Source organism: Alternaria infectoria (genome assembly GCF_024043175.1).
Source record: "Alternaria infectoria strain BMP 0036 chromosome Unknown scaffold_4, whole genome shotgun sequence".
In the NCBI taxonomy this organism is placed as follows: domain Eukaryota; kingdom Fungi; phylum Ascomycota; class Dothideomycetes; order Pleosporales; family Pleosporaceae; genus Alternaria; species Alternaria infectoria.
This window is the reverse complement of record NW_026250693.1, coordinates 2,022,421-2,048,771: the sequence shown is the minus strand read 5'-3', so window position 1 is coordinate 2,048,771 and position 26,351 is coordinate 2,022,421. Positions and strand designations below refer to the sequence as shown.

Here is a 26,351-nt window from a genome sequence, read left to right as displayed (position 1 = left end):
CATGTTGGGAACTTTGCAAATTAAACCATTGTTCAGATACCGTATTTGGTCACTGGCGGTAAAGGGTTGACGTTGGCGATGTTGCGTGTTAATTAAGGACCCTGCGCCGCTACCGGGCGAAGACGATCAGAAAGTCCGTCGCATCGCAAGGTCTCGTTCACTGTTAGAAGCAAAGGTCAACAACGCGTAAATTATATCACGTAGCTTCTTTCCAGGACACATGGTACCAAAGAGACCTTACATAGGCTAAGCAAGCAAGCAAGGTAAGTAAAAGGTATGTGATATGTTGCTGCATACATACTATTAAATGTTAAGAAGGGAGCAGTTCCTAAGGTAATGTAGGCGTCTAGCTATGTAGTTTGCTTAATGATTTTTTTTACCAATGCGACACAAAGTGTAGCTGCCCCTAGTAAGACTTACTATGTGATCGAGATTGTACGAGATATATGAAGGTGACCTGCGATGTGAGGTTCTAATTGAACTTGAGTAATGTAGAGTATATCTTCGAGTCGGGTCTTCGCTCTCTTATTACCAACTAAGCTCGGTTTGACTGGCTATCGGCGAGCTGACCAGTTGCTCGCCAGTGGCTTCAACTGTCTGCAGATTGGGAATCCTGAAGAGTATCAGATCCTGGGCCGTTGGCTTTCCGATTTTGATGCTCGAAAGCATCTTTCGAATTTTCAAATCCATCTTTCGGTACATCTTCATTTCATGCCTGAGGTCGTGCCTGTGATCGCGACCCAGAGGTATAATCTTCAGTGGGAGCCCCGGTCGGCCGCTTAGCGCTAGTCGTGTGATGTCCTTCACAAGATCCCATTCGTACACCATGTAACCCACGAAGTCGCCATCATCATCGTCGTCGGGAAACAACATACGTATGCTGATTTCGCAGGTCCTTTTGCGTTCCATTCTTCTCAAAGTGTGCCCTACGAATGGATGCAGTTCCTCGGCTGTGCACTCTCTTTGATTGTGGACATTACTATCATCGCCCAGGCTAGGGTTCTGAGGCAGTAGCGGCAGGATGATTTCGTTGTACCAGGACGCGAGGACGAGACTGATGAGTTTGGTTCCGTTGTCGTCCCCCGGTTTCTGGGATTGGGCTGACAATGTACAGCGTTGTCTCCTAGCCTCGTGGAATATGTCTGATATTAAGGTGAACATAGCCTCCCTTGCGGTAGACCTAGGTACTGGGCCGATTGTAACTTTAGGGGACTTCTGCATATTCCTCGTCTTCAAGTGTTGTTGAGCCTCCTCGAGAATCGTCTTGTTCACTTGAAGTAGGGCGGTCGGCATCCGAAGTTCTGCCCAGGTGCAGATACCTGGCGTGGGGAATGCATGTTTGAAAACACGCACGGGGAAGTAATCGTAGATGTAACAGCGCAGTTCGGTTGGTAAGGCCATCAACAGAGACTTATCTGTATTTTGCATGGTGGATGCGGCCATTTGTGGGCTTAGAGGGTAGATTCGTCCTTCGGGCGGCGTTGTTTCTTACGTGCAGTATCGTAGGTGTTGAAGGCGGCGGTGAGGACGGAGATGAAGACGAGGACGCTGTTTTATACTCATTGGAATTTCGCTGTTGCATTCATGTGGCTGACCCATTGGAAATGCTCGATACCACAGTTATCGGTTTGTTGCTATGATCCGTGGTTGGCCTATGTTGTTCGCGGGCGAAGCAGCACCAAACCATGGAATAGGATTACCATTGACTTGACTGCGATCACGCAGAGCGGAACGAGCCACTTACATATTGCGCAACGCCAATAAGCTATGAGACTAGACACTCTCAGAGATGAGCAATCGCAGATACCCAGGTGTAATGTTCTCGGAGTAGATGGTTTCCAAGCTATGCTGTGGGTGCCGAATAGTTCTGCAAACTGGCGAGGCTGCCATGCCGCCAGTGTTGAGAAATTCTGGGACCATCATACATGGTAGAAGGGCTTACAATGAAAGGTGACGTTGCGGCGGCTTGTTCGAAGACAAGGTGCCCAGGTGAACTTTCGAGGTGGGCTTATGATGGTGTGATTTGTGATTCCGAAGTTCCGAACCTTCGGGAGATTGGCAGCCAATCAACACGTGCTTTATAATCGTGTCAAATTGCCCCGGAAATCGCCGCGGATGACATAGGCTTCGGCGAATTTAGTGACAATGCACCAGCCGTACCTTGCCATCTATTCACTCAACACGCGCGCCTTACCAAGTCCACTCGCAGCACTCCTTGGACCTCTCGCCCTTTGATCATGTCGCTGCCTCGCACCACAACTGCCTTTGCGCGCTCCAGCTCGACATTCCTACGATTCGCCGCCCCCTCGGCTACTCCCCGCAGATGCCCGCAATGCGCGCGCACTTTCGCCTCGTCGATACCGTATCGGCAGTCAGCTAAGCGCCAGATGCAGACGGCGACTGCATACCATCCTTCGTCGCTATACCCTCAGCCGCCACCAAGGAATGCTGGCGTACCCGACACATCGATAGCTGGTGGAGCAGCCGAGGCAAACAATGCGAAGACCCCACAACTACCGCCGCAAGAACACATCCCCGCGACACCTTCCGAGCAACCGAACGTGAGCATACCCGAAGGCGAAGCACAGAAGCCACAGCAGGCAGCGGGTGCCAGCAAGCCGTTGCGGCCGCGTCGCTACAACTTCGGGCCACGGAAGGCCACCATTAAGCTTTCACAGTCGGCAGTATCGCACCTGCGTGAACTCCTTGAGCTACCGGAGCCCAAGCTTATCCGGATCGGCACAAAGGCAAAGGGTTGCTCGGGGCTGGCATATCACTTAGAGTACGTGGACAAGCCAAGCCCGCTGGATGAGCAGGTCGAACAGGATGGCGTCAAAGTCCTGATCGACAACAAGGCGCTGTTGAACATTATTGGAAGCGAGATGGACTGGCTTGAAGACAAGCTGAACGAGCGCTTCATCTTCAAGAACCCCAACATCAGTAAGTATCGATACAATGTACTACGAGAGACCAAGACTAACATCTTGCAGCGGAGCAGTGCGGTTGCGGCGAGTCCTTCAGCGTATCATGATACCCTTACGATTCAATCACTATACCTTATAGAAGCATTACCGGCGTTGCATCTTCGGCGTTACCCCTACATAAGACATAATTCGAATATCATTACCACCACCGGTAGCACGATTGCTACTTGGTCTCTATGCCTACATGCGATGCAGACTCGCAATACCTCCATTGCAAGATCAGCAACAGTAGTTTCCCGGAAACTGTAAGACTTGCACGAGTCGACAGCATTCCTTCGGGATATTGGGTGCCAGTAGCATCCATCATTCGTTATTGACACCATGTCTACATCTTTCCTGGCTCATAGTCAAAGACTTTCACGCCATTTGCCACCTCTCCAGCAAGCTTTACAAACTCCTGATGGGCAGGGTCTTTGTATACATAGTAGTCGCGGTCCTCTTCATTTTCAAACTCAACTACGAAACCGTGGGTTGAGTTACCCTATCCATGTCAGCATGTGTAAGGTAGCTTGGCGCATTGCCTACGCTGTGGCCTTCAGGGCTGTTGTTCTTGCCCCCTGAGAAAGACTTGATGTATGGCTTCTGGGAAGTTGGGTGAATGCACTGGTCTTTTAGGCCGAGCATACGACTGCAAGCCTATGATGTATTAGTATAAATGATGTATGTTTAGATGGCTATGAAGGTACTTCTGAGATCTGCTCTGTTGAAGCTGTGGACTTCCACTCGAATAGTACGATGTGAATGATCGTCATCTTAACAGCGACTCAATACGAATAATCGATTAGGATGCGCGAAGTGGTGATGTAGGGAATGGCTAAAGAGGGGCAGTTGACATGGCGGGTTGCACTTCGGATATAATGACCTCAGCGCTGCTAAGCTCCGGGCAAGCTGCCGCGTCACATGGTCGATAGTGCGAACATCGCGAACCGCAGGATCACCACCAGACATCCACAGCATTCCGAATAATGAAGCTACGACCGTTATGACCCCATACAGATACGATATTCCCAATCAATAGCTCACAATCACCTCAACCCCCAAGTAGCCGCCGCTGCCTCCTACATCCCACGCTATGTCGAATGCGCCAGCTCTCCCCGAGCAACTCATCTACCTCATCATCCGCTTCACAGCCTCAGTACCGGACCTTCCACTCTCAATAAACACCCCACGAACAATCGCGACCCTCTCCCTCAAACAGCTCATCCGCCAACACCTCCCATCCGAACATGCCTCTGCGCGCCTACGCCTCATCTACGCGGGCAAAGTCCTCGCAGACACGGAGCCATTATCGAAGTCCTTGAAATTACCACCACCACCGCCTCCACGGAATACCAAAAATAGCGATGCAGTGGGAAGCAGTAGCGGCGAAGCCAGCAAGAGCAAAGGCAAACAACCCCTACGAGAAACACCCGCGATTGAATACGGCACAACAACAGACATACCCCCCTCAGCAAAGAAATACTACATCCACTGTTCCCTCGGCGACGCGCTCTCCGCCCCCGAACTCGCCAGCGAAGCCACACTCGCCCAGAACACAGAGATAGCGTTGAAGTCGCATTATACATCTTCCTATTCTTCCCCCGGACGGCGCGCAAGCAGTACGACTATAGACCACAATGCGCGGAGACGTAGCTCGACGGCTACAACGAATACGGCGAATACAGTGCCGCAAGCTCAGGGGTTTGATAGGTTGCTAAGCTCGGGGTTTACGAGGGATGAAATCGCTTCTCTGAGGGCGACGTTTACGCAGAATCTCTCGTTTACACATACGCCTGATACGATGCCCACGCCCGCGCAGATTCGCGTCTTGGAAGACAGGTGGCTGGACTCTTCGGCCAACGATCCTTCTGCGTCGCTGACAAGTGGCGCTGGGGCGACAGGTGGTGCTGGCACGGATGCCGGGTGGGGCGCGGGGTTTGCGGTGGAAGAAGGCGGGTTGGACGATATGCTGTATGGGTATCTGACTGGCTTCTTCTTTCCGCTAGGTAGTCTGGTGTGGGGGTTTAGGGAGGAGGGGGTTTGGACGAGGAGGAGGCAGGTTGCTGTTGTTATGGGGGTTGTGCTGAATGCTGTTTTTGGGTTTATGCGGTGGGGTGGGTAAGTATGATAGGAGGAGGGGAGATGAGGGGGGTTGGTACGAGAGAATGATGAGGATGGTCTATTGATGCCGGTGCGTTGTATACCCTGGAAAGTATCTATACGTCAACGTCTTCGTCGCGATCATGAGTCTTGTCATGTACGTAACATGTTGAAGACAAAGATACTTCTTCCCCCTTCCTCATGTCTACCCTTGCTCTGCCATTGCAATATATCTCAAGCCATTCCCACACCCAACCAAACAAGCGTTCTCGTGCTACCGACGAATATCTCACTTCTACCCCGTCAGTCAACCTGAGAGATCGCGCGACATGACAAGCAGCCACATACCTGAGCCTGCTCAGCAGTAGGCACACCACCAAACTGCATGGGAACGGAGCGAGAATTCGAAGCCCAAATAGGAGCATACATGTTCTTGATATGCGCGCCGCCGCTGCCAATGTTCAGCGGCGCTACAATCTCGCCCGTCATGCCTGTGAAGCGTGAGTTCTTGCGACCTTGCGACCACTTCGCATATGTGTGTCGGACTTACCAAGTGAGTAGAATCCTTCTTGACCTGTGTTTGCTTGTCGCGCGTTCCTAAGCGCCTTCTCAATGACATTGGCTTCTTGACGTTGAGCCAGTCGCATGTGCTTGAATACGGAGATGATGAGGTCGTTGATGGCGGGGATGTAGAAGGATGTGATGGAGTAGAAGATGATCATAATGACCATCAGGGCGAGGAAGACCATGAAGGCGAGTTGCGGGAACATTGCTGTGTCCATTTTGGGAATTGCGTTTGTGGGGTGGGGTGCGAGAGGGAGTGGTGTGTAGAGTTGGTGGTTTGAGAATGGCGTAGGTGAGAGAGAAGTGCTTGAGCTTTGGTGTCGCAACGAGTGAGGGAAATGTTTGATATCCCGAAATGTGGTCGCGACATCTTTGACTGTATGAAGGTTATCAAACTCACCATTATTACTTGGACATTTTGTCTGGGAACAACGAGACAAACATATCTTGATGTTGTCTTCCTTCATTGGCTTAATGAGCACCACATACCAAAAGATTGTAAAACCTACCTCAGAAGCATACATTACCGTCACACTGGCAGAATGTTAGTTCTCGAATCAACGTATACAGCAGCGCAATCTTTTAGCTTTTTCTTTGAATGCGGCGACACCTAGAACGACATCGACATCGCCAGCAATGATATCCATATCGAGATTAGCAGATTCGCATTGTCGAGTTTGTTCAACGCATGCACGCCGTCGTAGGGAATAATCGAACGCGACACACGCTGATTTGGTTAGTAACCGTTCGATTTTTCCCTACGACGGCGTGCATGAGAGAGTCAGATGTTCAGCTGTAGTGCTGAAGTGGTCTTAGTTTAGGAAAGTTCCTGTAGCGTGCCAACAGCGTTTCAACGGCGTCATGCAAGCGCATGCACTATGCATGTGTGGCGCAGACGCTATTGTTTCCACCATCTGCGTTGTCGACGTCCTGCAATGCAAATGCAACAGGGCAACCATGGTGACAAAGGGTGAAATGGGGAGCCGATGGTGCAGTAGGTCGTGGTAGGCAAGTAAAGCGTCTTTGGTTAATGTTGATGGGGGCAACCTGTTGTTACCTTGAGTAACAACTTAGCATATCAACAAAGTCGTAATGAAAACAATCACCATGGCAAGTCGGTTGAGTGGGTATTATAGTAAGTCTGATTGAAAGCTGGGGGTATCTATGCGACAGGTCCGTGATCCATCAAGAATGATTTCCTCTCCACGACCCTTTGGCATCCATCTCTCTCAGACTGTACAAAACAAAAGGAAAAAGTGTTCGCTCAAACTCCATGCTTGCTGTTTCGTTCATTACCGCATCCATCTTCCTTGCTCGATACCGGGGGTATAGTATAGGGTATAAACACCCACACTCGCTCCTCCGCAAAGAGACAATCGCGCTCCGTCCGTTACTTTGCGAAGACTACGCGGCGATGTGTTGTGAACGTATCGTATCGTCATGTGGTCCTGGCAATGAAGAAGTAACAGCCGTCGAGCGATCGTCGTTCGTCGTCGTAGTAGTAGTTGGGTAGTAGATATAGCGCCTTAGTAGTACCCGTATCTCCTCATGCGCCATCCTTCACAAGGGGAAGTAATGATCAGTACGGCGACATGTGGGAAACGGGTTCACACTAGACTCTACTAGTATGCGTTGTCCTCTTTCGGCCGCCGCCGCGTCCGCAGGTGAGGCAGCTGATGATGATGCCGAAGAGGGAGACGATGGCGTTGATGATTGCCTTAAGACCAGCAGCGATGGCGTTGACAATGGCCATGATGCAGTTTCCGATGGTGCGGAACTAGACAGAATGTTAGGAACGGACGCTATGAGCAGGTGAGTGAGGGATACGTACGACCGACTTGATGCAAGAGACGACGGCACCCATGATAGCGGTGTTGTTCTGGTGAAGGTATCGGTGGTGTAGTGGATGGAGGACTCGAGGTAGAGAGGCGACTGTTCGTAGGTTCGTTGGTAGATGGTATGGTTTGGGGAGAGTGTGGTATCACAACAAAGGGCTTTGAGCCCTCTCACTTATAAGCAGCCGCGAGCCAGGCGCCGGAACAACGACCGCCCTTGCACAACGGCTACGTCACGCGGCGTCCGTGCCCCCTTGTCCTCCAGATCCTTCACCTCAATCTTTGGCCTGCGTAACGAAATTTCCCGACTCAAACTCCATTCCTGCAGGTGACTGTGCTGCGTCTGCAAACAGCCAAGCTCGCAACGTCAGCGGGAAAAGTCAGGTTTGCGCCAACCAAGCCGCCCGATGCGGTAGGGATGGGCGACGGACGCGCTCAAAGCAGTCGCGCAAAACAGGGTTGGCCCTGCGACGTCGACGTCGGGTGTGGGTCGCGCGCCACAACCTTAAAGAGCGCCGACGTCACTGCCCGTCCCTGATGCAGTAGCGATCGCAGCCTGCGCGTGGCTGGGCCCATGGGCAACGCAATGCCCGCCTCTCACGATCGCGATGCCTTTGCCATGGCAGCGCCTGAAGCAGGTAGACCGACTTTTGATAAGCCCATGCTGCTGATTTGGTGCGCCCACACTACCACTGCTCGACGTTGTGCGACGCCAGACCACCGTTATCGTGCCAACCACGCCTGCCCGCCCACCTCCTTCTCCTCATCTGTAGCCATCATCCACCCATATTTGATCACCCCAGATGCTCTTATCCGGCATGGCTCCACCGTTGCAACATTCCCAGAACTGTCGTGCAGCCTGCATCGTCCGTGTCCGTAACTGTGACGTAGCCATCTGTGGCGGCCCATCTAATTCTCTTCCGCATCCTTGCACAGAACAGCGGCTCCAAATCTCCACCTCTCTCCAGCCGCTCTCTCGCCTCGTTGATGAGGTGACGCCACAGCTCAAACACGCGTGCGTGGGTCATCCACCCATATTGACATCAGTCCGGCAGGCAATCTCAGCAAGCAGGGCAACGGCACGCGGGTTATCGTCTCAACGTCTCACCACCTTTTCGCAAACCCATGTTATCATCCGTACCGCGGGAGCTAGGCTTTCCAAGCAACTGCAAGTAAAAATCGTGGTCTAGACTGCCCGGTCGCATGCTCATATCGCTTGGAGGCCATGGCATCTTTCCAAGGCATCTGCTGGAAATAGCACGGCTAACCTGGCACATCGGAATTAACACCAAAACACGATCTTGGATCGGACCCTCGATGCCCAGAACCGCAATCTTGCTTTCAATCTCCATGTCCCTCTGTCGTGGAGATTAAAGATTAAGCAGAGCGGCTGGGAGCCGACATGGCGAGTGGGCGTTTCAGGATTTATTGTTTTGCACCCATGTTTGCGGTGAGAAGGTTTAGCGCTGGTGTTGTCCCTTGGTCTGGTGTGGCTGGTGACGCGCCGTCGCAATGTCTGACATCGGACTTCTGCGCACAAGGAGCGGGCCGCCGCTCGACGCTCGAGGAAAAAAGTTGGTACAGTGGAGTCTAACCGGCCAACACCACACATCACGCATGCATGCACCAACCTCATCAAAGGTAGCATAGCCCACCATGAGCGACGCAATGTTTCATCATCATTGTTGTTCCATTATGCGCATTGCCACTCCTGCCTTCGTCTAGCTACTATCCGGCTTTTTGTTCGTTATTCATACACTTCGTAAACATGCCGTATCCAACATCCTAAATCAAGCGCCGAGATGCTCTTTCTCCCGTCGCGAAGCCATGCACATACTGCTAACGTCATGCTGCTGAGGAAAATGGAAAAGGAAATGTCGTCTGCTTGTTGCTGTGGGTATATGGGGTGTTGTCGAAGAATCATGGCTATTCATTGCTGATGCTGCGTTGAAAGACCAATACAGATGTGCCGAAGCGATGTTCGATGATCGATGCGATGTTTACGGGAATTCGTAGAGCTCTTCACCTCATACAAGAAAAAACCCGAACAGGTCAAGAGCATACGTCGACGTCAGGTCACCTATCTCGTAGGTTTTCAGGTTGATGTAGGCTGCAGGCCTGTTCGGTTTTTTTCTTGGTTGACGTGTCTTTATATACCGTCGTATCATACTGGGTAAGCTGATCGAAAGCTGTTGCATGAGGATGTACTCGGCGTATAGGTCTCTGCTGCTGTTGATGTCGGTGGTATGACTGCTCCGTATGATTCTGGGCTCAGTTTGCAATTTTGTTCTTCGGAACGGGAGGTATAGTAGTCTCCTCGGTGATCCTAGTATCCAGTCTGGGCCTCGAGCTCGGTCGTGAGACTAATCTCATTCGACTTGTTGCTTGCTTATCCGGGGCGACGACATTGCCTGCGTCTGAGAGCGCCGAAGAAGAAAGAGCTGGAGTCATGGGCCCCTCAGGATGAATGGCAAGTGGACTTGGATACGTATCGATCGTCTCATGACTTTGCTTGGGAGTCTTCATATGAGCTTCGCTCAAAGCCCTGTGGCGTCCGGGACTCATCGAATCGCTGTACCCGTGTCTGCTCCAGTTGGGGCGATGCAGGCGAGCCGCCTTGGGTAGACTTGAGTAAGATGCTTGCGACTGGAGAGTTGCACTCCTGTGCCGTTGGGCGGGCCGGTCTGTGGGAGTATCGTGACTTTGCTCAGGCAGTAAGAGTTCGGACGTCGCATGATCGCTGTCTATCTCTCGCATGAACTCGTCATCCTCGTCCTCAACCTTGGCTATCCGCTTCACATGTCGCACTTCAAAGTACGGTGTCTTCGGCAACTCCGGCATCGAGTTAATCGACACCGCACGTGGTCGCGGAGTGTCTTGCACTGCGAAATCGATATGCGAAAAGTACTTCTCACGCATCGGGTTCCAGCTCAACGGCGCCATTTGTTCGCGGTTCCGCAACATGGACAGGGAGCTTGAGACAGCGCCGATCAGGATCAAAACCATCACGGCCACCGTCAAGAGACCTTGAATGACGATTATGATGATGCCAATAACGGTTGTAGGGATACGAGCGACACCAAACCGTGTATCAAAGGCTGCCGAAAGACCCGTAGTAGTAATCTTGCTAAAGCCGAGAAGATACACGGCCAAAACGTTCAGCCGCTGTCCTTCGAAGGGTCGAAGAATGATGAAGGCGATGAAGGCAACAAGCTCAACGGCAAGTAGACCGAAGACCTGGACGAAGGGCTGGGTAGATGCACCGGCAAGGAAGCATGCTCGAACGAATTCGTAGAACAGCCAAACGACGAAGAACCACCAACGAGTTCTCCTATAGCGGGAAGCGAGCCAACCAAACCTTGTCGTGTACTGCTCGTCGTCATGAATTGATGTGGTATCCGCAGTGGCGTGTATTGTCCACCATGGAACTGAACCGATGTAGACCTCGTCTTCGGAGCGCGGAATTTTGCTATTTCTGGAAATACTAAACCACGGAATGATCTTGAGTAGTCGTCGTTTGGCTATGTTCAGCCGGTCGGGCTCAGAGGCATACTTCCCGATCCGAAGTCTGGAAAAACAAGCGTAGGCGGCGATACTGCCTATACCGAATACTACGGCGAAGAAGGCTGCACATGCGACCGCGACAGGACCTGAAAGAGCTAGGTAGGAGAACTGAAACATGGCTAGGAACGTCAACATATAAAATCCAATGAAGATTGTTCGCAAGACAGTCGATAGAGCGAAGGCAAGATAATGGGTTCGGAAAAAGGCCAGGCGGTGCTTCTTGACAATGCGTATGCTACTGAAGCCTTCGAGGACAACTTTCAGGGAGAGTACAGAGACAACACCGCATGCGATCAAGATCAAGAACCAGAGCAGTCCAGTCATGAAGGCGTTGCTTGCTGGGATGTGTTCCGTCGCAAGGGTACCAGCGAATCCAGAATAGTTGCCTGGAAGTGGCAGTCCAGGCTTTACAGGCAACCCGTAATATTTGAATCCGGTGCTCGCGTCGATGAGACGGCGCTTTGCTAGGGCAGCTTGGAGATTCAGACCCTGAGGAAGAACGCCTCGTTTGTATATCTGGTGAATGTCGACCCCTCCTCCTAGATGAGGATTACTTTCGCCCGTACCTGCGGCACCGACTTGCGATGTATTCCCTTTGTTCGAGCCGATGAAATCGTTGATCGTGTTCTGCATTGACTCGGAGTAGATCATACCCCCAGCCCAGGCATAGTTGCTCCAGAAGGCCACGAGGACGCTTGGCCAGTTCACCGAGAGCGCTCCGCTATAGAAGATGTGGTGCCATACCGCGAAAACCACAGACACTGACAGCGAATGGGCGTAATGCTTGCGCATCTCGACGATGTTGGATCCGTAGGCGGCTGTAGCAAAAGAGGAAACGACGGCTATGAGAGTAAAGAGCCCTAACGTTGAGCCCACTGAGCTCTTCTGCTGGAATGTGAAGCCGTTGGTGATCTGGGCCGCGAAACAGCCGATCTGTCAAGCTGTTAGCACGAATACGAATAGTAAGACGTCTCAGCACCGCGTTGGCAAAGCATCGCAAGGGAGCTACATACTAGTAATAAGTTAGCAAGATATCTTGAGAGCTATTCGTGGCGGCTACTTACCCTCGTTCTGTGTGGAGTTGGAGAACAGCCGCAGGATGGCCTGGCCTTCGAAGTCGGGAATGCTCAACGCAATCTCTGGGATCCCTGCGACGTCGTCTTGATTGATTGGTATGATGCCCGCCGCCTCGATCGGAACGCCGGCTTTGACGGGGCAAGCGCTGAGTATGTTGGCGTCGCAAGGGTTGAAGGTCAGGTCGAATCGACTCTCGCCGTACGCATAAACGCCGATATTCATCATAATGTCTTCTCTTCGGAGCCCAGTCTCGCCTTCCAGGTGAAAGATGATGGTCATGTTGTCTTTGTAGTAGGCTGCGTCGAACCGTGTAACGTTGATGGCGCTCTTGCCTAGGCAGTCGCCATAGTCGGCAGTGTAAAGAGATGGCTGTCTGTCGTCTCTGACTTGCCATTTGTCGCCATCGATGATTCCAACCACCCATGTACCATCTTCGTCTACGTTGACGGAGCCGACCGGAGTGGTGAGCAGCAGGCCGGCTGCCAACAGAGCTTGAGTGCACCCTCGTAGATACATGTCGCCTGGACGTGTGAGAGCGGATCTCGAGGTCTTGTTGTCGTTTGTGAACGTATTGTTCGGGGTGTCGGTGGAACGACCGGAGTCTGTGATTGACCGCGATACGGGGAACGAAGGTCGGGGAGAGCAAGGATAGTCGAATCAGGATGTCGGGGTGCAGACGTGTAGTGGTGCGACCAGACGCAGCATCGCAGAGACCTAGGCAACAGCAGCGAGAGAGAGAGGTGAAGAGTGCAAACAGGGTGGTGAGTGTGAGTTGAACCATGCAAGCATGGTCTGGCGGGTGCTGGCAGGTGCAATGAAGCAGGAGCCACTAGCGACCAGGCAAGCACGTTCCGATGTAGCAAGCGCGATCTTTTTGCATTCACAGATCGCCTAATCTGGCAATCACTTCCAGGACCTAACTGTGTACATGAATATACTCACACAGCCTCCAGTCATTTCATTGACATTGAAGTTCCGACCCAATTACATGGTCATCGCATAGGATGTAGGAGCAGCAGGTACACGCGCTAAGCATTTTGACCTGCGTTAGTGCCGGTCTAGCGCACTACTGTGGCAGCCGTGGTGAAGGTGCCCCCATATGCGAGTATATTCGGTACTAGAAGCATCTGTGAACGTGTCAACAAGATGTGAAACCGTGTCTGTATCCAGACCATTCCGAGGTCCAGAACAAGGTTGGAAGAGCCGAGCTCGTCATCGTGATCTGACTTGCGGTATAGTGCGGGCTGGGACCGAGTACATAATGGGAAAGATTGCCATATCCTTCACATACGACCATAGGACAATAAGAATTAGGCTTCCCGTCCGCTCAGCCATATACAAGCATTGTACCGGCGGATTAGTAGTTAGGTGGGTGACCACTAGCGAATCCCCGCTGTTGTATGTTTTTGTTCTTTTTGCCGTGATTCTGAAATGGAGTCGTCGAAAGAGCAGCTCTCTTTTTGCCTGTGCAAGCGAAGATGCATCTCTTTTTGCAACTTGGAACGATGCTTTCTCCCTTTGTCAGGCGTGCGAGCCTAGGTATCATGCCATCTCTTGTAACCTGTTCAGTCTTATCATTCCGCTATTGGGTATCTCAACTGCGTGTCAATCCTGAAGTATCCTATGAAGTCTCTCTTCCGTCTACCTGGGGCCTTCTCTTGTCTCATCGCTAGTATGCGGTCACCTCAATCCCTCAGACAACCGGGCTACTTCCATTGAACGTGCCCTTGGCCTTAACACAAAGGTCCCCACCAACACTCTCCAGCGTCGCAACAATCTCCTGCTTATGTCTCGACGCGTCGGTCTTCTTCGTCAGGTCCTTCTGTGGCGACAACCATCCCAGCCAGCTCTTTGTAGGTTCCGCTTCAGGTTCAGGCGGCGGCTCGGATTGAGGGAGGTCAGGTTTCGAGAAGGAGGCACGGAGGATGTAGAAGTCGAGGCTGTAGGTTGGTTTGGCGTACGTTAGGCTGAGAGTGTCTGGACGGTGGATTGGTTCTATCCGCGGTGTCAGTATGAGCGTACTCTTCGTGGGTACTTGAAGTATACGCACCCACAATGCCATCTGGCCCTCTGACCATCCTCGCCATGATCTCTTCAAAGATGGTTGCGATAGCCCCACCATGCGCAACACCCGGCCATCCACTCATTCCTCCTCCTATCCATACCACAGCCACCATCTCTCTTGTCTCTGCACTCCAGAACGCCCTTTGTACACCCAATCCCCGCGTGCCACTCATGACGCCCAATATGCCATTCTTGCCTTCATTCTCTCTCCCAAAGTCCAGATCCAGCTCGAGCCACCCTTTATACGCTGATATCTTCCGACTTGATCCAGGAGATGACGTTATTCCCGGTCCTGACCGGAGCGCTGTGTCGGTATGTAGGTTGTATGACTGAGAGCGCAAAGATTGCACGATTTCGAGGGCATCGATGTCGCGCCGCAGAGAGTCGAGGATGATCTCGTCTTCTCTTGAACCAGGCTCTGGGAGACCGAGAGGCGCGGCAAAGTGGCGAGCACCTAGGCCAGTCGTGATGCCGAGTGCGAGTATGCTGGCGTACCAGAAGTATGACCAGCGGATGCGGGATTGGAGGAGGAGGGGAACATCGCGATGCGCATGGTAGCTGGAGGAGCGGAAGGTTCGGCTGGCGGATTGGCAGGATTGTTTGAAAGGTGCGCGATTGAGAACGATGCGCGCTCGTGACATGCTGACCGCCGGCTGCAGGTAACAATTGCTGAGAGATCTGGGAGGCTTCGATGATGGAGATATCGCGATATGGTGGCAGGGATCACTTCACCGAGGCTGAAGGTTAGTGGCTTGGCATTGGCGAACACCTGGACACTGGACTTCGCGTCCTGCCTCATCAACACCATCACCAAGTGCGCGTCGTCTTCGGGCTATGAACGCGACGATGCCTGCACCGCAAGCACGCTCCATATTTTCACTATTGAGGCCTTCACGCGTCTTGTCATGGTGCAAAAAACCTTTGCCTCAATGATGCATTCTCCTCGTAACTCAGTCTCTGCTACCTCTCTCCAAAATATCAGGAGCTCCGCAACATGTTTCTTTGCTTTATGCATATGCTCAAAGAACACGGTGTGAGCGCGGGCGTTTGCTCACCGTCCGTTTGCTAGCTCGGTGCATATCAAACTACACAACCTTCACCTTTTGCAACCTCCCTCTCTCACTCTTACACTTCACTCCAGCTTCACTTCCCATCACGCGATATCACCACCTATCTAAATCAACCAGGGTGTATCTATACCGATCAATATGCCATCAGAAAACACCCTCAAGTTCGCCGCTATTGCGGCTTCACTCATCATCATTCACACCGCCATCATCAAGGTACACGATCTGACTTCTAAAGCTCTCGACAACGCGCATCCGCGAGGTAAGTGATATGTGCACAATATGTATGAAGGTATGCTAAAGTAAGTAGATGTCACCACAGATATGGTGACCCCTCGAGTTCAGGGCCGCAGCCGTGATAACGGCGGTCAGATGCACGTATGTCAAGGACTGAATGCTGCCGGAGGCTCAGTGTCAGTGACATTCCCGACGTTCATCAAACCACAGGTATGCACAGATATGTTTAGATACACGCAGATATACTAACATGCAAAAGTGAAACACTTTCATTATCCAAGTATGTGGTGCACTATCACACAGGCAGAAGGAAGGCAGGGTGTACATGGGAGGGGGGGAACCCAGATAGCAAACAAGATACCCAGACTCAAAGCACAATACATCACTCTTTGGTATATTGTGGTATTTGGTAAAGCTATATGCACTTCGATCAGAGCACATCGCGAATAGCTGCGCTTCGCGCAGAAAATCTTGCGCGCCCAAGAGCATGCATGTCTTCGTTTATCCCGCGGCGTAGATTCTGATACCGCACATCCTCCCATGTGTTAAACCTCATGGATTCCGATCCTCAACATGGACAATGTCCAACTCCTCCGCCTTAACACCATGGAACATGCGAACCTGCTCTGGTTAGCCTCGAACCCTCCGCGTTGACACCCTCATGGGACGGACACCACATACATTCATCCCTAGCAGATCTGGCGGCGCATCTCCAAACTCGCACATCCTAGGATCAAGCCAGACTGCACTCCCACACCTACTACAGAACCTATGCAGAACCCTCTTGACACCAAAGGAATAGTCTCTCAACATGTCCTCACCGCTCTTTACTTGTAGCTGCGACCGTTCGGGGTACACGAGCAAGTAGCCGTTACGCGTGCAGATGCTGCAGTTGCACGATACAACCTTCCACTGTGCCAGCGGCGGCGAGAGCAAGACCGAGTACTGTACGCTACCGCAGTGGCAACTCGCTGCGTACGTCTGACAATTCTGCGGGTCGAACGCTGGAAGAGAAGGTTTGGTAGGTGAAGATTCGCTCATGGTTGATGGTGTTGGTTGTGCAAAAGGTGGGGTTGGAGTGTAGCTGTTAAGTAGGGTAAGTTGATCCTCAGAGTGAAGCGCAATGCTACATATACTTTGTTTGATATAGGTACGAGAAGGAGACCGGCGCGGATTTTCATCGTTGCTAGACGGGAGCTATCGGTGGGCGAAGAGGTAGGTTAGATGGGAAGAAGTCTCCGAATCCGCTTTCCGGCGAGTATATGTCTCCGATGCCGTTGGTGTCGTTAAACATACGGAAGGATGCTACCGACAATAGCTCAATGCGGTGGTACGAACGACCGTTATACTGCGTCAGCGTCTAACACCTTTCGCTGATTCACAGCACCAGGAGTTCTATAGGGGCCTCACATGGCCTACCAAAGATACCGCGTAGTAGTGTAAGCTGTTGGCTAGTCATTAACACTCTCAAGTCAAGCTTTCCTGCTATACTACGACTACCAGCATATACCAATAGCATTCTGAATGCTTCAATCACATCGCGAGCATCAACGAAACATCACAGCTCCTCAGTTCATGGAACCATGACTGCAAGAAACGACTACCATTTCACCTAACGAATTTACAGTTACATCGTCATGAACCCTTTACAAGCTCCATCGCTCCTCGGAGTGGCTCAGCCATCCCCCGAAATCTCGTCCTACCATGCAATATATCTCGCACCACCCTCCCACAAAAAGCAAAAAGTAATACGACGAAACACATTGCACCACCCACCCACATACACATACACAAAAGACGCATGTTTCACCGCTTCCGGCATATACGCCAGCTCAGGCGCCTCCCATTCTAGTGCCTCCCACAGTTCCCAGCGATCCTGACCGATGGTAACACAAACGATCTCGTGCCACTTCACTCCGTATCGCCCATCAATTCTGATGTGGCGTCATGCATGAGTCCACGAAGGCGGCCACGGTTTCACGAGATATGAGCGTAACAGGTGCGAGGTTGTACGGTGGAGGCAGGTGGTGGAAGTGAGGCAACGGGTTTGTGTGAGGGATGGGCCGTGGACTCCGATTGGTGTCTTGGGTCGGAGATGATGTGTAGTGGGTGGCGGTTGAGTGAAGCGTTTAGATGCGATGTTTGGTATGAGATTCGGGGGTATGAATGCGGTAGGCTGTACGAGGAAGGTTGGGTTGGGAGGGGGGACCTGGTTTTTGGATTGGATGGGTGACATCGGAAGAGTGGAGGTGGGAGGAAGGGGGTCATCGACGGTATCGCGCGGTTGAGTTGGTGGTCTTGTCTTGAAGATGAGCAGTGTGGAAATATGAGTTACAGTTTTAATTATGAACGAGCATTGCGTACTGCGAACACGTCTGCGAAAAGTTTAAGATGAGATGGCATTCAAAATGGAGTACTCCAGTCAACGTCCTTTACCACCATGCCAACGACATGCAGCTAGCGCAACATCCTCTCGGTGCACAAAACCTTTCCTTTAATGATACATCCTTCTTTTATCCCAGTCTCTGCTGCATCCCTTCAAAAGTTGCCGACTTCGAGATCATGTTCCTTCGCCCCTGACAGATCAAGACTGGCGTATGCAGAATTCCTGGGCGCGTCTCGACCATCGCTTGACTTCAAAAGGGTCCAGAATGACTGCTTCAATAGGAAATCACCGTTCCAGTCCTTTCCCCATTCTTATTCATTACAATACCACTAAAAGCTTCATACTTCCAAAGTTAGATCGAAAAGACTATATGTCCTCCTCCCTGTAGGACTCCAGAACAATGACCCAAGACTTCTATGTGTCCTGCCGATTGTTCTGCGAATATATGAGCACTAGCTAGCGTTGCTGAGCCAATATATAAACTCTACCCCAAGCTTTCTCTCTGTTATTCATTACCCCATCTATTACCATTCTTCTCCAAAAAGATGTAAAAGCAATGTGATGTTTTTCCTTCCCCGGAAATTCTCAAAATTGTTCCAGGCATCTTACATGTGTCCAGTCTGCAGACGAACGAACCATACTGTTTCACAGAAATAGCATGCTTTTGGGATGCTTCAATCAACCTCAAAACGAACACGGCAGAGCTTCATGTCCTCGGTCGAGAGATAGACACCGCAAATATCCACACTCAAAACCTCACGAGCGAATGTCATGTCTTCGCAAGATTAAGACCACCGAAACAGGCCTACGATGAACTGATGGTTCCTCCTCTTGTCAAACAACTCCCACTAGCATGTCTCAAAATTCCGAGGAAGAGGTTTATGTTGCGAGCATCTAGTGCATATAAACACCTCTCCAACCTCGGAAGGCTTCTCCTCCCTATCCCTTCTTGTGCAGTCGACTTTACCAAAAACCACGATCAAAGACTTCATGTTGCTGCTTCTTCTGCCCCGACTGCTCAGAAGTATTTCGACTTTGAAGATGTGTGCGCTCGCGCAAGCAGACCCACAGACTTCTCAAAATCCACAATATTCCACTTCATGACTTTCCGAGGTTTCTCCTTCCAAATACCATGACAGAGGTCGTGCGAATCACGACCAATTTGTTTGATTTAACGGGATAAACATATCTAAACAAGACCCAATTGTCACGAAAACATGGTTGAATGCCTGTTGAGCGGTCTAGAGTTGCAAAAGTGTCACCAAACAGGAGGATGAGATTCGCGCTGTGGAAGGTCCTAGCATTCTCAAATCGCGAGTCAAGAGTTACATGTGTCTGTCCAGTTCTGTCGGTTTATACAATTCGTTTTCAAATTACATCATTTACCAACACCATCTTTGAGATCTCGATCCCACATTCCCATAAACTACGAAAAGCACAAAAACACACCCTATGACGTACCCTACACTCATGCGCATAAACAAAGCTATCCATGCGCATACACCATCACATAGTTTTTGCATCGGAAGATATACGCATGGACAATCGCTATGATGTTGCCACCCGGCGAGCTTGTGGCGTGTGCTAGTGGAATGGCACGGTGACGGTGGAAGGGACGCTCCGACCCCGACACACCAACCTGAACGGAAGCTTGAGGTTGGGCCCGTGGCGTTTACCGAGAGGGGTGTTGGTGGGAGCTTTCATGCACACTGCTGATTTCCTTCTGGCATCTCCGCAATCGAGGCTTAGAAGCCTGGGTAGTCTTGAGGCCGAGAAAACGAAGGTTAGTGACGTAGTAATACGGAGGTTTGTACAGTATAACGCATGGATTCTGAAGACGTATAATGCACGGATGGCTGAGGACTTGTTCTGAAGCAACGTCACATGTCCGGAGGTGTTGTTGAAATGAGGCAACGTTTAGTGATCAAGTGCGAGATCAGTCAGACAATGAAGTCCGTCTATTGACACATTGGCAATTCAAGATATGCACCTGTTTCTGGAAGGAGGACATGTGTGCATCGAAGCATCCGAACTCCGTCTTGAGGCAGGGTAAGCTGAGTACATGTGTGATACGATGATGATAAAGACCAGCGAACAGGATGCATCTCGTAAAGACGGCCGAAGATGTACGTGATCGGTCAGAAGGAAACTCACGCATCCGGTCTGTAAGGAGAGACATAGTCTCAGTATGAGCCGCCTCTGAAGGCCCATCGGTGTGTACGCCCCTGCCAAAGGGTGAGGCGCCGTGTCCGGTCAATACGGAGGCCTCATCAGCTGTCAGGGGCCCGCCATCACAGCAAACACTAGCATCTCAAGCTTCTTGCCGCCCGTGATTGTAGTTTGTCGAATGCAGAACAAAACCACAACCCGTCGATACGCTTGACAGGTGACAGACCCAACAGTTAAGCGCAGTAGTTCGAGCGGAGCCTTCAGTTGGAAGCGCCCTCTCTCACGACCAGTTTCGCCCCGCAGTACACACTCCCCAATCGCGCGCGAGCCGTCCCTTGGCGATCTCTACGTTCGATGCTTGACGACGAATGCATTTCGCAGTCAGGCAAGCCACACTACCATCAAGCACACGAGGCTAAGGCGGGCCAAAGATAGCCGCATCTCCCTTACTGCCGTACCAGAGATGGTTGTCAGACGGGAGTGCTTACGCTGTCAAGTGGATGCACGTAGCGTAAGCTGCAGTAAGCATCAGCGACAAGACTGGTAGTTGGGAGCTTGACGTCGTGTGATAGAAGGTCATCTTGTTATATCTGCATCGTTGTGTGACCTTGACATTCCAGAGACAGATCTCGGTAATCTCATTCGAGGATCACGAGATAGCCGGTGGATCTTCTGGTGCTTTTTGACGATGATCAGACAGATGCCTTGCAGTTGGTGTATGGTGTTCAGTCCGCATCGGACGAATTACGAGTCCGAGAACCAGGACGTTTTGTTGTTGAGGGGGGGCCAGAAGATTGCAGGACGGTAAAAGCAGTCGAGAAAAAGTAAAGAAAGGTGTGATTGGGCCTGACGAGAACACTTTGCATGCAGACAGGTGCTGTAGCACAAGGCCACTATGGTCTGATGTTTTCTCGTATCGCTAAGCGAGATGGGCCCCCCATTGAGTAGTACGCGCGGTAATGGGTATTGGACACGTAAAACGATTGTACCTATGCCCCTCGATGAAAGATAGAGAGTGAAACATGCTGGAGGTGGATCACCTACTATTGGCTTGCGACACGCAAAGAAAAAATGCGTGAGCATAGGAAGCAGGTTTCCGTGCTTGCGAACATCGGCCCACATCATTGGCGCTTCTCCAATTCAGAAGTTATCCACCAATGTTTACGCGCGGACAAGCGAGAATAATGGAATAGATCCTTCTTAGTGGCTGGTGCGCTCGCAACGAGGGCGGGTGTACGAGAGAGCGAATCGCGTTCTATGTGCGCACGTCAGTGTTGGTTGACAGTCAAAATCGAGTCAGCGCCTGGAACATGGCATCAGTGGGTTCTTCCGTGAACAGCTTATCGTATGCTCGTTCGATTTGATGAAAGAAGCGCGCGGGCAGGGACGAGTCATGGAGGGTCTGCTCTGGCTGGACCCTCGGGGCCTGGGGACGAAAGCCTCCAACGGCAGCAGCTTAGGACAAAAGTAGGCCATGCCCCGAACAAAGGAAAACCTCGACAACGGTGTTCCCTGCGTGCATCATGGATGCGTGGCGCACCTCTAGACGGGATGGCTTTGCGGGCGCTGGGCGTCGGGCCTAGCGGACACGACCTCTGGCGCGCTCATCCAGGCAAAGCACAACGCTCCTGGGGACGATCAACGGGATCATCGATGTGGAGTGTAGATGATGGCGGCGCCACACAGACTTGTGCTTTACTGTATATCACAGACGCAGGTACAGTCGTGCAGGCCAAAGACGGCCTCAATACCCGCAGCACAGACGCATTTCTTAATAAAACAGTCTTCTGCGGTGTTATGCTCGGGGAGATGGGGATAGAGCGCTAACGGAGAATATTGACAGCGATGGAGCGAGGTCGGGTTGAGCGAGGCCAGCTGGGCGGCTGAGGCTCCAGACGTTGAAGGATGGCCAGCTGCGATTAGCGTAGGCGGGGAACATGATGAAGACAAAACATGCTGCGATGGCACGAACTGGTAATTAGACAGGAGCGCTGTGATGGGGGGCAGCCCAAACGTGCTTTGACGCAGAGTTGCGTTGAGCACACCGTGTAGGGCAGGGTTTGGCGAGTCAAGGAGGCCTAGCGGTGCTGGGATGTGCGTAGTAGAGTTTGGGAAGGCTGCGCTGACGGCTGCAGCACGCAGGAGAAGGTGCCGAGCCCAAACACAAACCTGTAAACTCTGATAACGTGGGGTGCATAAGATGTCATTTCAGATCACGATGAACTTGGTGCGGCCGGTCAAATATTGCCGACGTGGGCGGATATGCACATCCCCGAGTGGTAAACCTTGTACGGGATGTACGATGAGAAATCAATGAGGATGCGACAAGACGACGGCGCATGTAGTAGTCTTGGTTCAAGACACAGGAATGTGCAAGAGAGACAGAGTTTACTCCTAGTGACGAGGAGAATTGATGCCGCAACTGTGCCGCACAGCGTGGGCAATGACTAAATGCGGCTCCAAACGCGGCGGCCGTGGTCGGTAGCCGACGGTTTGATGGAACAGATTGCGAGAGCGAAAGGTAATTTGATCGGATTGGGTGGTGGGGAGAGACGGTCCCAGGCGTGCGGGTGGGCGTCGTCGGTTAGAGGACCAGGACTTCCGTCCCAGGGCTGGGCCGTGACGGGGAAGGGGCACGATGTCGGCGCTAGTCGAGTCGGTGCGCTGATTAGACTTTGCAGCCCGCGAGTGACGAAGCCAAGAATGTGGGCCACGGGCACTCCGAACGCCTGAGACGCTTGTGCTGAGATCTGTAAAGTCGAACGGGCGAGATCTTAGCGCGGCCACACTGGCGGAGGTGACCGCCGCGGACGTTGATGGTCTGGACTGGTGTTTGGTAGACACGGCCGGTGCGGTGCAGGGCAAGTCTGGCGTCGCTGGTCACGCGGCGACGTACCAAGTACCGTGGGATCACAGCAGCCGGCGTCATCTAGCTGGCACCTGGGCGGAGATTGAGCTGGCAAGGCTGAGATGATGACGATGGGGTGGGGTTGAAGGGTACCGTACGCACGTATAGCGTGTCGTTTAGATCAGCGAAGCGTGCAGAACCGGTAGAGGGGATAATTTGCAGCTGGGGCGCGCTGGGATAGCCATGCCAGACGGCGATCCCGGCGGCTGCTTAGATGCTGTCGACGCATGGCTTTCTGCAACGGGGTTAGGGCGCGTGCCGTAGGTGAGGAGTGAATGCCGCATGTTTCTACTCGAGTGAGGTGCAAGCGCAATAGGAAGGCACCACCGGTCAGCTTCAGATCGCGACTGCCCTTCGCGGAGGCCTCGCTTACGGCCTGGGGTGATTGGGCAGGCGCGCCATGGATGACACGAAAATGCCCACCCCGTCACTTGGGACAAAACACGCTGAGATGAAAGGGAGCGCTTGATGCAATGTGACGGGTTTCCTTCTGCTTCCTTCTGCACCTTCTGTCGCGCAGCAGCTGTCAGCCGTCGGCATCCTGGCTCCATCGGAAGCAGACACATGGCCAGGGCTGTCCACGTTGTGACGCCTACCGCGACCCGAGACGGGGAGAAGCAGCAAGCCACCGAACCAGCCTCTCCAGTTCGCTGCGGGCGCTGAGGGCGCTGAAGGAGCCGGCCATCGGCTGCGGCTACGAGATCTCTGCTGGGCCTTGGCCCTGCACCGCAGCGCAACGGGCATGGCTTCGCAGCGGCTGCCCCAAAACAATGGTCTGTGGCATCAGCCCAACTACCACACGGCCTGGCGTGCAGACAACCGAGAGCCCGATCGACCGCGGAGTCGTCCCCAGTTCCTTGTAGCCATGTCATTCCGCCACTCCGCCAACTGGCGAAACCAGGCCGCTGGGAAAGGCTTCGACGACACAGCATCCGCCAGATGCATCGTCGACGCCTCGCGAGCACCTCCACGATGCGTCGACATCGTGCAGCAGCTGTCACGCGAAGCCGCCGGCGCCTTGTGCTTCCGCAGAGGCTGGACGCGCGACGCCGCTGCCTGCGACACACGCTGCAGCGACGGAGATTCCAAGACCCAAAAGACGGCACCAGACGCGCGCAAAATGGACCGAATATGCACTTCCACGTGGAGATCCACCCATCTAGGCAGAATGTACGACGACGGTGCGCTGGGTCTGGCGTCAGAGAGATTAAGTTGAGCAGGGTATCGAATGCTCTAATAATGATAAAGAATATAATAGAACTAACGTTGTTATCCCCTATAATATCCGCCCTAGTTATACGTAGTAGAGCTAATCTAAGAATATAATACTTTATCTCTAAATTTAAGTATAGCCTAAAATACTTAGCTATTTTATACTTCTAACTAGTTTATAAAATGCTACTTATTTTTATTAAGCTTTTTACTACTATTAAACTTATAAATAAGCTTAGTAAGAGTTTTATATTCTTTTTACATTTATAAAATAGTATTAATATAGTTTATACTTTTATTAGAATTCTATTTATAAGGTTAAAGAGCTAAAGGCACTTATAATTATCTTTAAGCTACTTTTTTAGCTATTTTTTATTTAGCGTAAATAGTTTAACTTTTTAAAAGTTATATAGAGCTACGTTTACTTTATCTATTACTATAGTACGCGCTATATTAACTACTTTATTAGTATTAGCTTAAGTAGGCGTTAAATATATTTAAAAAAAAAGCTATATTCTTATTTTATAGAGATAAGCGCAGGTCTTAGATAAATATATTTATTTTTTATATATTAATAAAGGTCTCTAGCTAAGTAGAAGCTTTAATTTTATTATATCTATTACTAGGTAGCGTTCTACTTATAAAATACTAAAATTTTTAGATTTAGTATATATACTATAGTATATATAGACCTTAATATTAGAATTATAACTATACTAAGTTATTATAACTAGAGCTTCTTAATAAATATTAAATAAGAAAATATTAAGATTAAAATAAGATATAATCTATTAATACAGCAACGTAATAATAATTAAGATTATGTGTGTGTCGAATGCTCTGCTTATTGCACCATGCCTGTTCAGATGCACACGTGCCGCAGGCAATATACCAGCACGTCTAATTTTAGCCCGACAATTCACCCTTCAGTGGCCCATGATTACACATTTCGGGGCCAACAGCAGCCTCCCGGAATGACGCCTTGACTGTCTTGATATTGCTCCGCAACTGGTCGACCGCGCCATGACCGCCGACAGGGAACGGGTGCCAGGTCGATCCGACACTCGAGCACACCTCCCACTTTTCTTTCATCCCGCCGTCGAAACACGCCCGCTTAAGCGCACGGTAGCCCATCGCTTCATCATGTGCTGCTCGCAGTCATGCTCCATCTCGGCTAGCGCTAGCCCGCTCGTTCAGAGCGCCATGTCGTCAGCTAACTCGCGGAGCGGTTGGAGCACGGTCGCAACCTAGGTCGCCGAACTGGAATCCCTGCAGGGATAAGCACTTCCCAGCTGGCCTCTTGTCTGTTTCTCGCGAGACCATGATTGACGCTGAATGCAGCGTGATGAGGTCTGCGACGGAAGCGCTCATGTCCTACCTGCTGGATAGCGCTTCTGCTACCCACCGACCGGACTACCTCTGCGATCAGCGCTGCTAGCAACGGCGATTGGCCTCCAGCAACGGCGAGCTTGGGCAAACCAGGTAAGGGTCGTCTTTGAATGTGCTTTGTCTCTGCCCCGGCACTGTTTGGGCCAGACCATGTCCGTGCGCCCACAGGCTCTCCCAGGTCCTGTTGGCGCCAGTCCCGACGCATGTTAGAGTGCCAGTATGCTCCTGACCCTTGGTACTTGGGAAAGACAAAAGCATTTCGTCCTTTGCCCGTCTCTTGTCGTGCCGCGAGTCTGGGTCAGGGGAGCAGCCGCATGCCTACCCAATTTCTTCCTTTTGCGCCACTACTCGTCATAGTCGACGAGGGTCGAAACAAGTGCCGGCACGGGGATGCTCCTCGTTGCCCATCAGCAAGTGTGATATGAGATAATCAGACGTCCTCAGAGCTCACGGGCCGGCGCAAGCGACTGCTCCTCCACTTTGCTGGTCCAAGCCGTCCCGCACGCCAGCAGACTCCGACAGATGGCCTGCGGACAGGGTCTGGCTACGGTGGGTGCTTTCACCCCCTGGCAATGCATTGTTGTGTGCGGCCCCATGCTCGACTAGTTCTCTAAACTGGACCTGAACGGTGTGGTTTTGTCATTCATTCGTCGCATTACTTCTGCCGTGCCTCGTTTGCGTTGCCTTATTGTGACAAAGTGCGTCTGTGGATAGCGCTCCCGCCCGCTCACCTGAGGCGTGCTCTCGAGCTAATTCTCATCTCCCATCCCGATCCAGATCCTCAAAACGCTTGGACGGACCCTATCGCCTGGTTGA

General features: G+C 51.7%; 4 protein-coding genes across 4 annotated transcripts; 1 reads left to right on the top strand and 3 right to left on the bottom strand.

The window, feature by feature from the left end:
* Window positions 1-2,013: 2,013 nt before the first annotated feature.
* Window positions 2,014-3,233, top strand: J4E92_003681 (uncharacterized protein; the record flags this gene model as incomplete). Its single annotated transcript, XM_051495077.1, has 2 exons — window positions 2,014-2,018; window positions 2,279-3,233. 2 exons carry the CDS (start codon window positions 2,014-2,016, stop codon window positions 3,231-3,233), a joined length of 960 nt encoding a protein of 319 aa, XP_051355370.1.
* Window positions 3,234-7,239: 4,006 nt separating this feature from the next.
* Window positions 7,240-7,491, bottom strand: J4E92_003680 (uncharacterized protein; the record flags this gene model as incomplete). Its single annotated transcript, XM_051495076.1, has 2 exons — window positions 7,240-7,404; window positions 7,459-7,491. The coding sequence occupies 2 exons, from the start codon at window positions 7,489-7,491 to the stop codon at window positions 7,240-7,242; spliced, it is 198 nt and encodes a 65-aa protein (XP_051355369.1).
* Window positions 7,492-12,082: 4,591 nt separating this feature from the next.
* On the bottom strand, window positions 12,083-12,808 carry J4E92_003679 (uncharacterized protein; the record flags this gene model as incomplete). Its single annotated transcript, XM_051495075.1, has 2 exons — window positions 12,083-12,705; window positions 12,802-12,808. 2 exons carry the CDS (start codon window positions 12,806-12,808, stop codon window positions 12,083-12,085), a joined length of 630 nt encoding a protein of 209 aa, XP_051355368.1.
* Window positions 12,809-13,796: 988 nt separating this feature from the next.
* Window positions 13,797-14,808, bottom strand: J4E92_003678 (uncharacterized protein; the record flags this gene model as incomplete). The annotated part of the gene is made up of 2 exons (XM_051495074.1): window positions 13,797-14,098; window positions 14,154-14,808. The coding sequence occupies 2 exons, from the start codon at window positions 14,806-14,808 to the stop codon at window positions 13,797-13,799; spliced, it is 957 nt and encodes a 318-aa protein (XP_051355367.1).
* Between the last annotated feature and the right edge of the window lie 11,543 nt (window positions 14,809-26,351).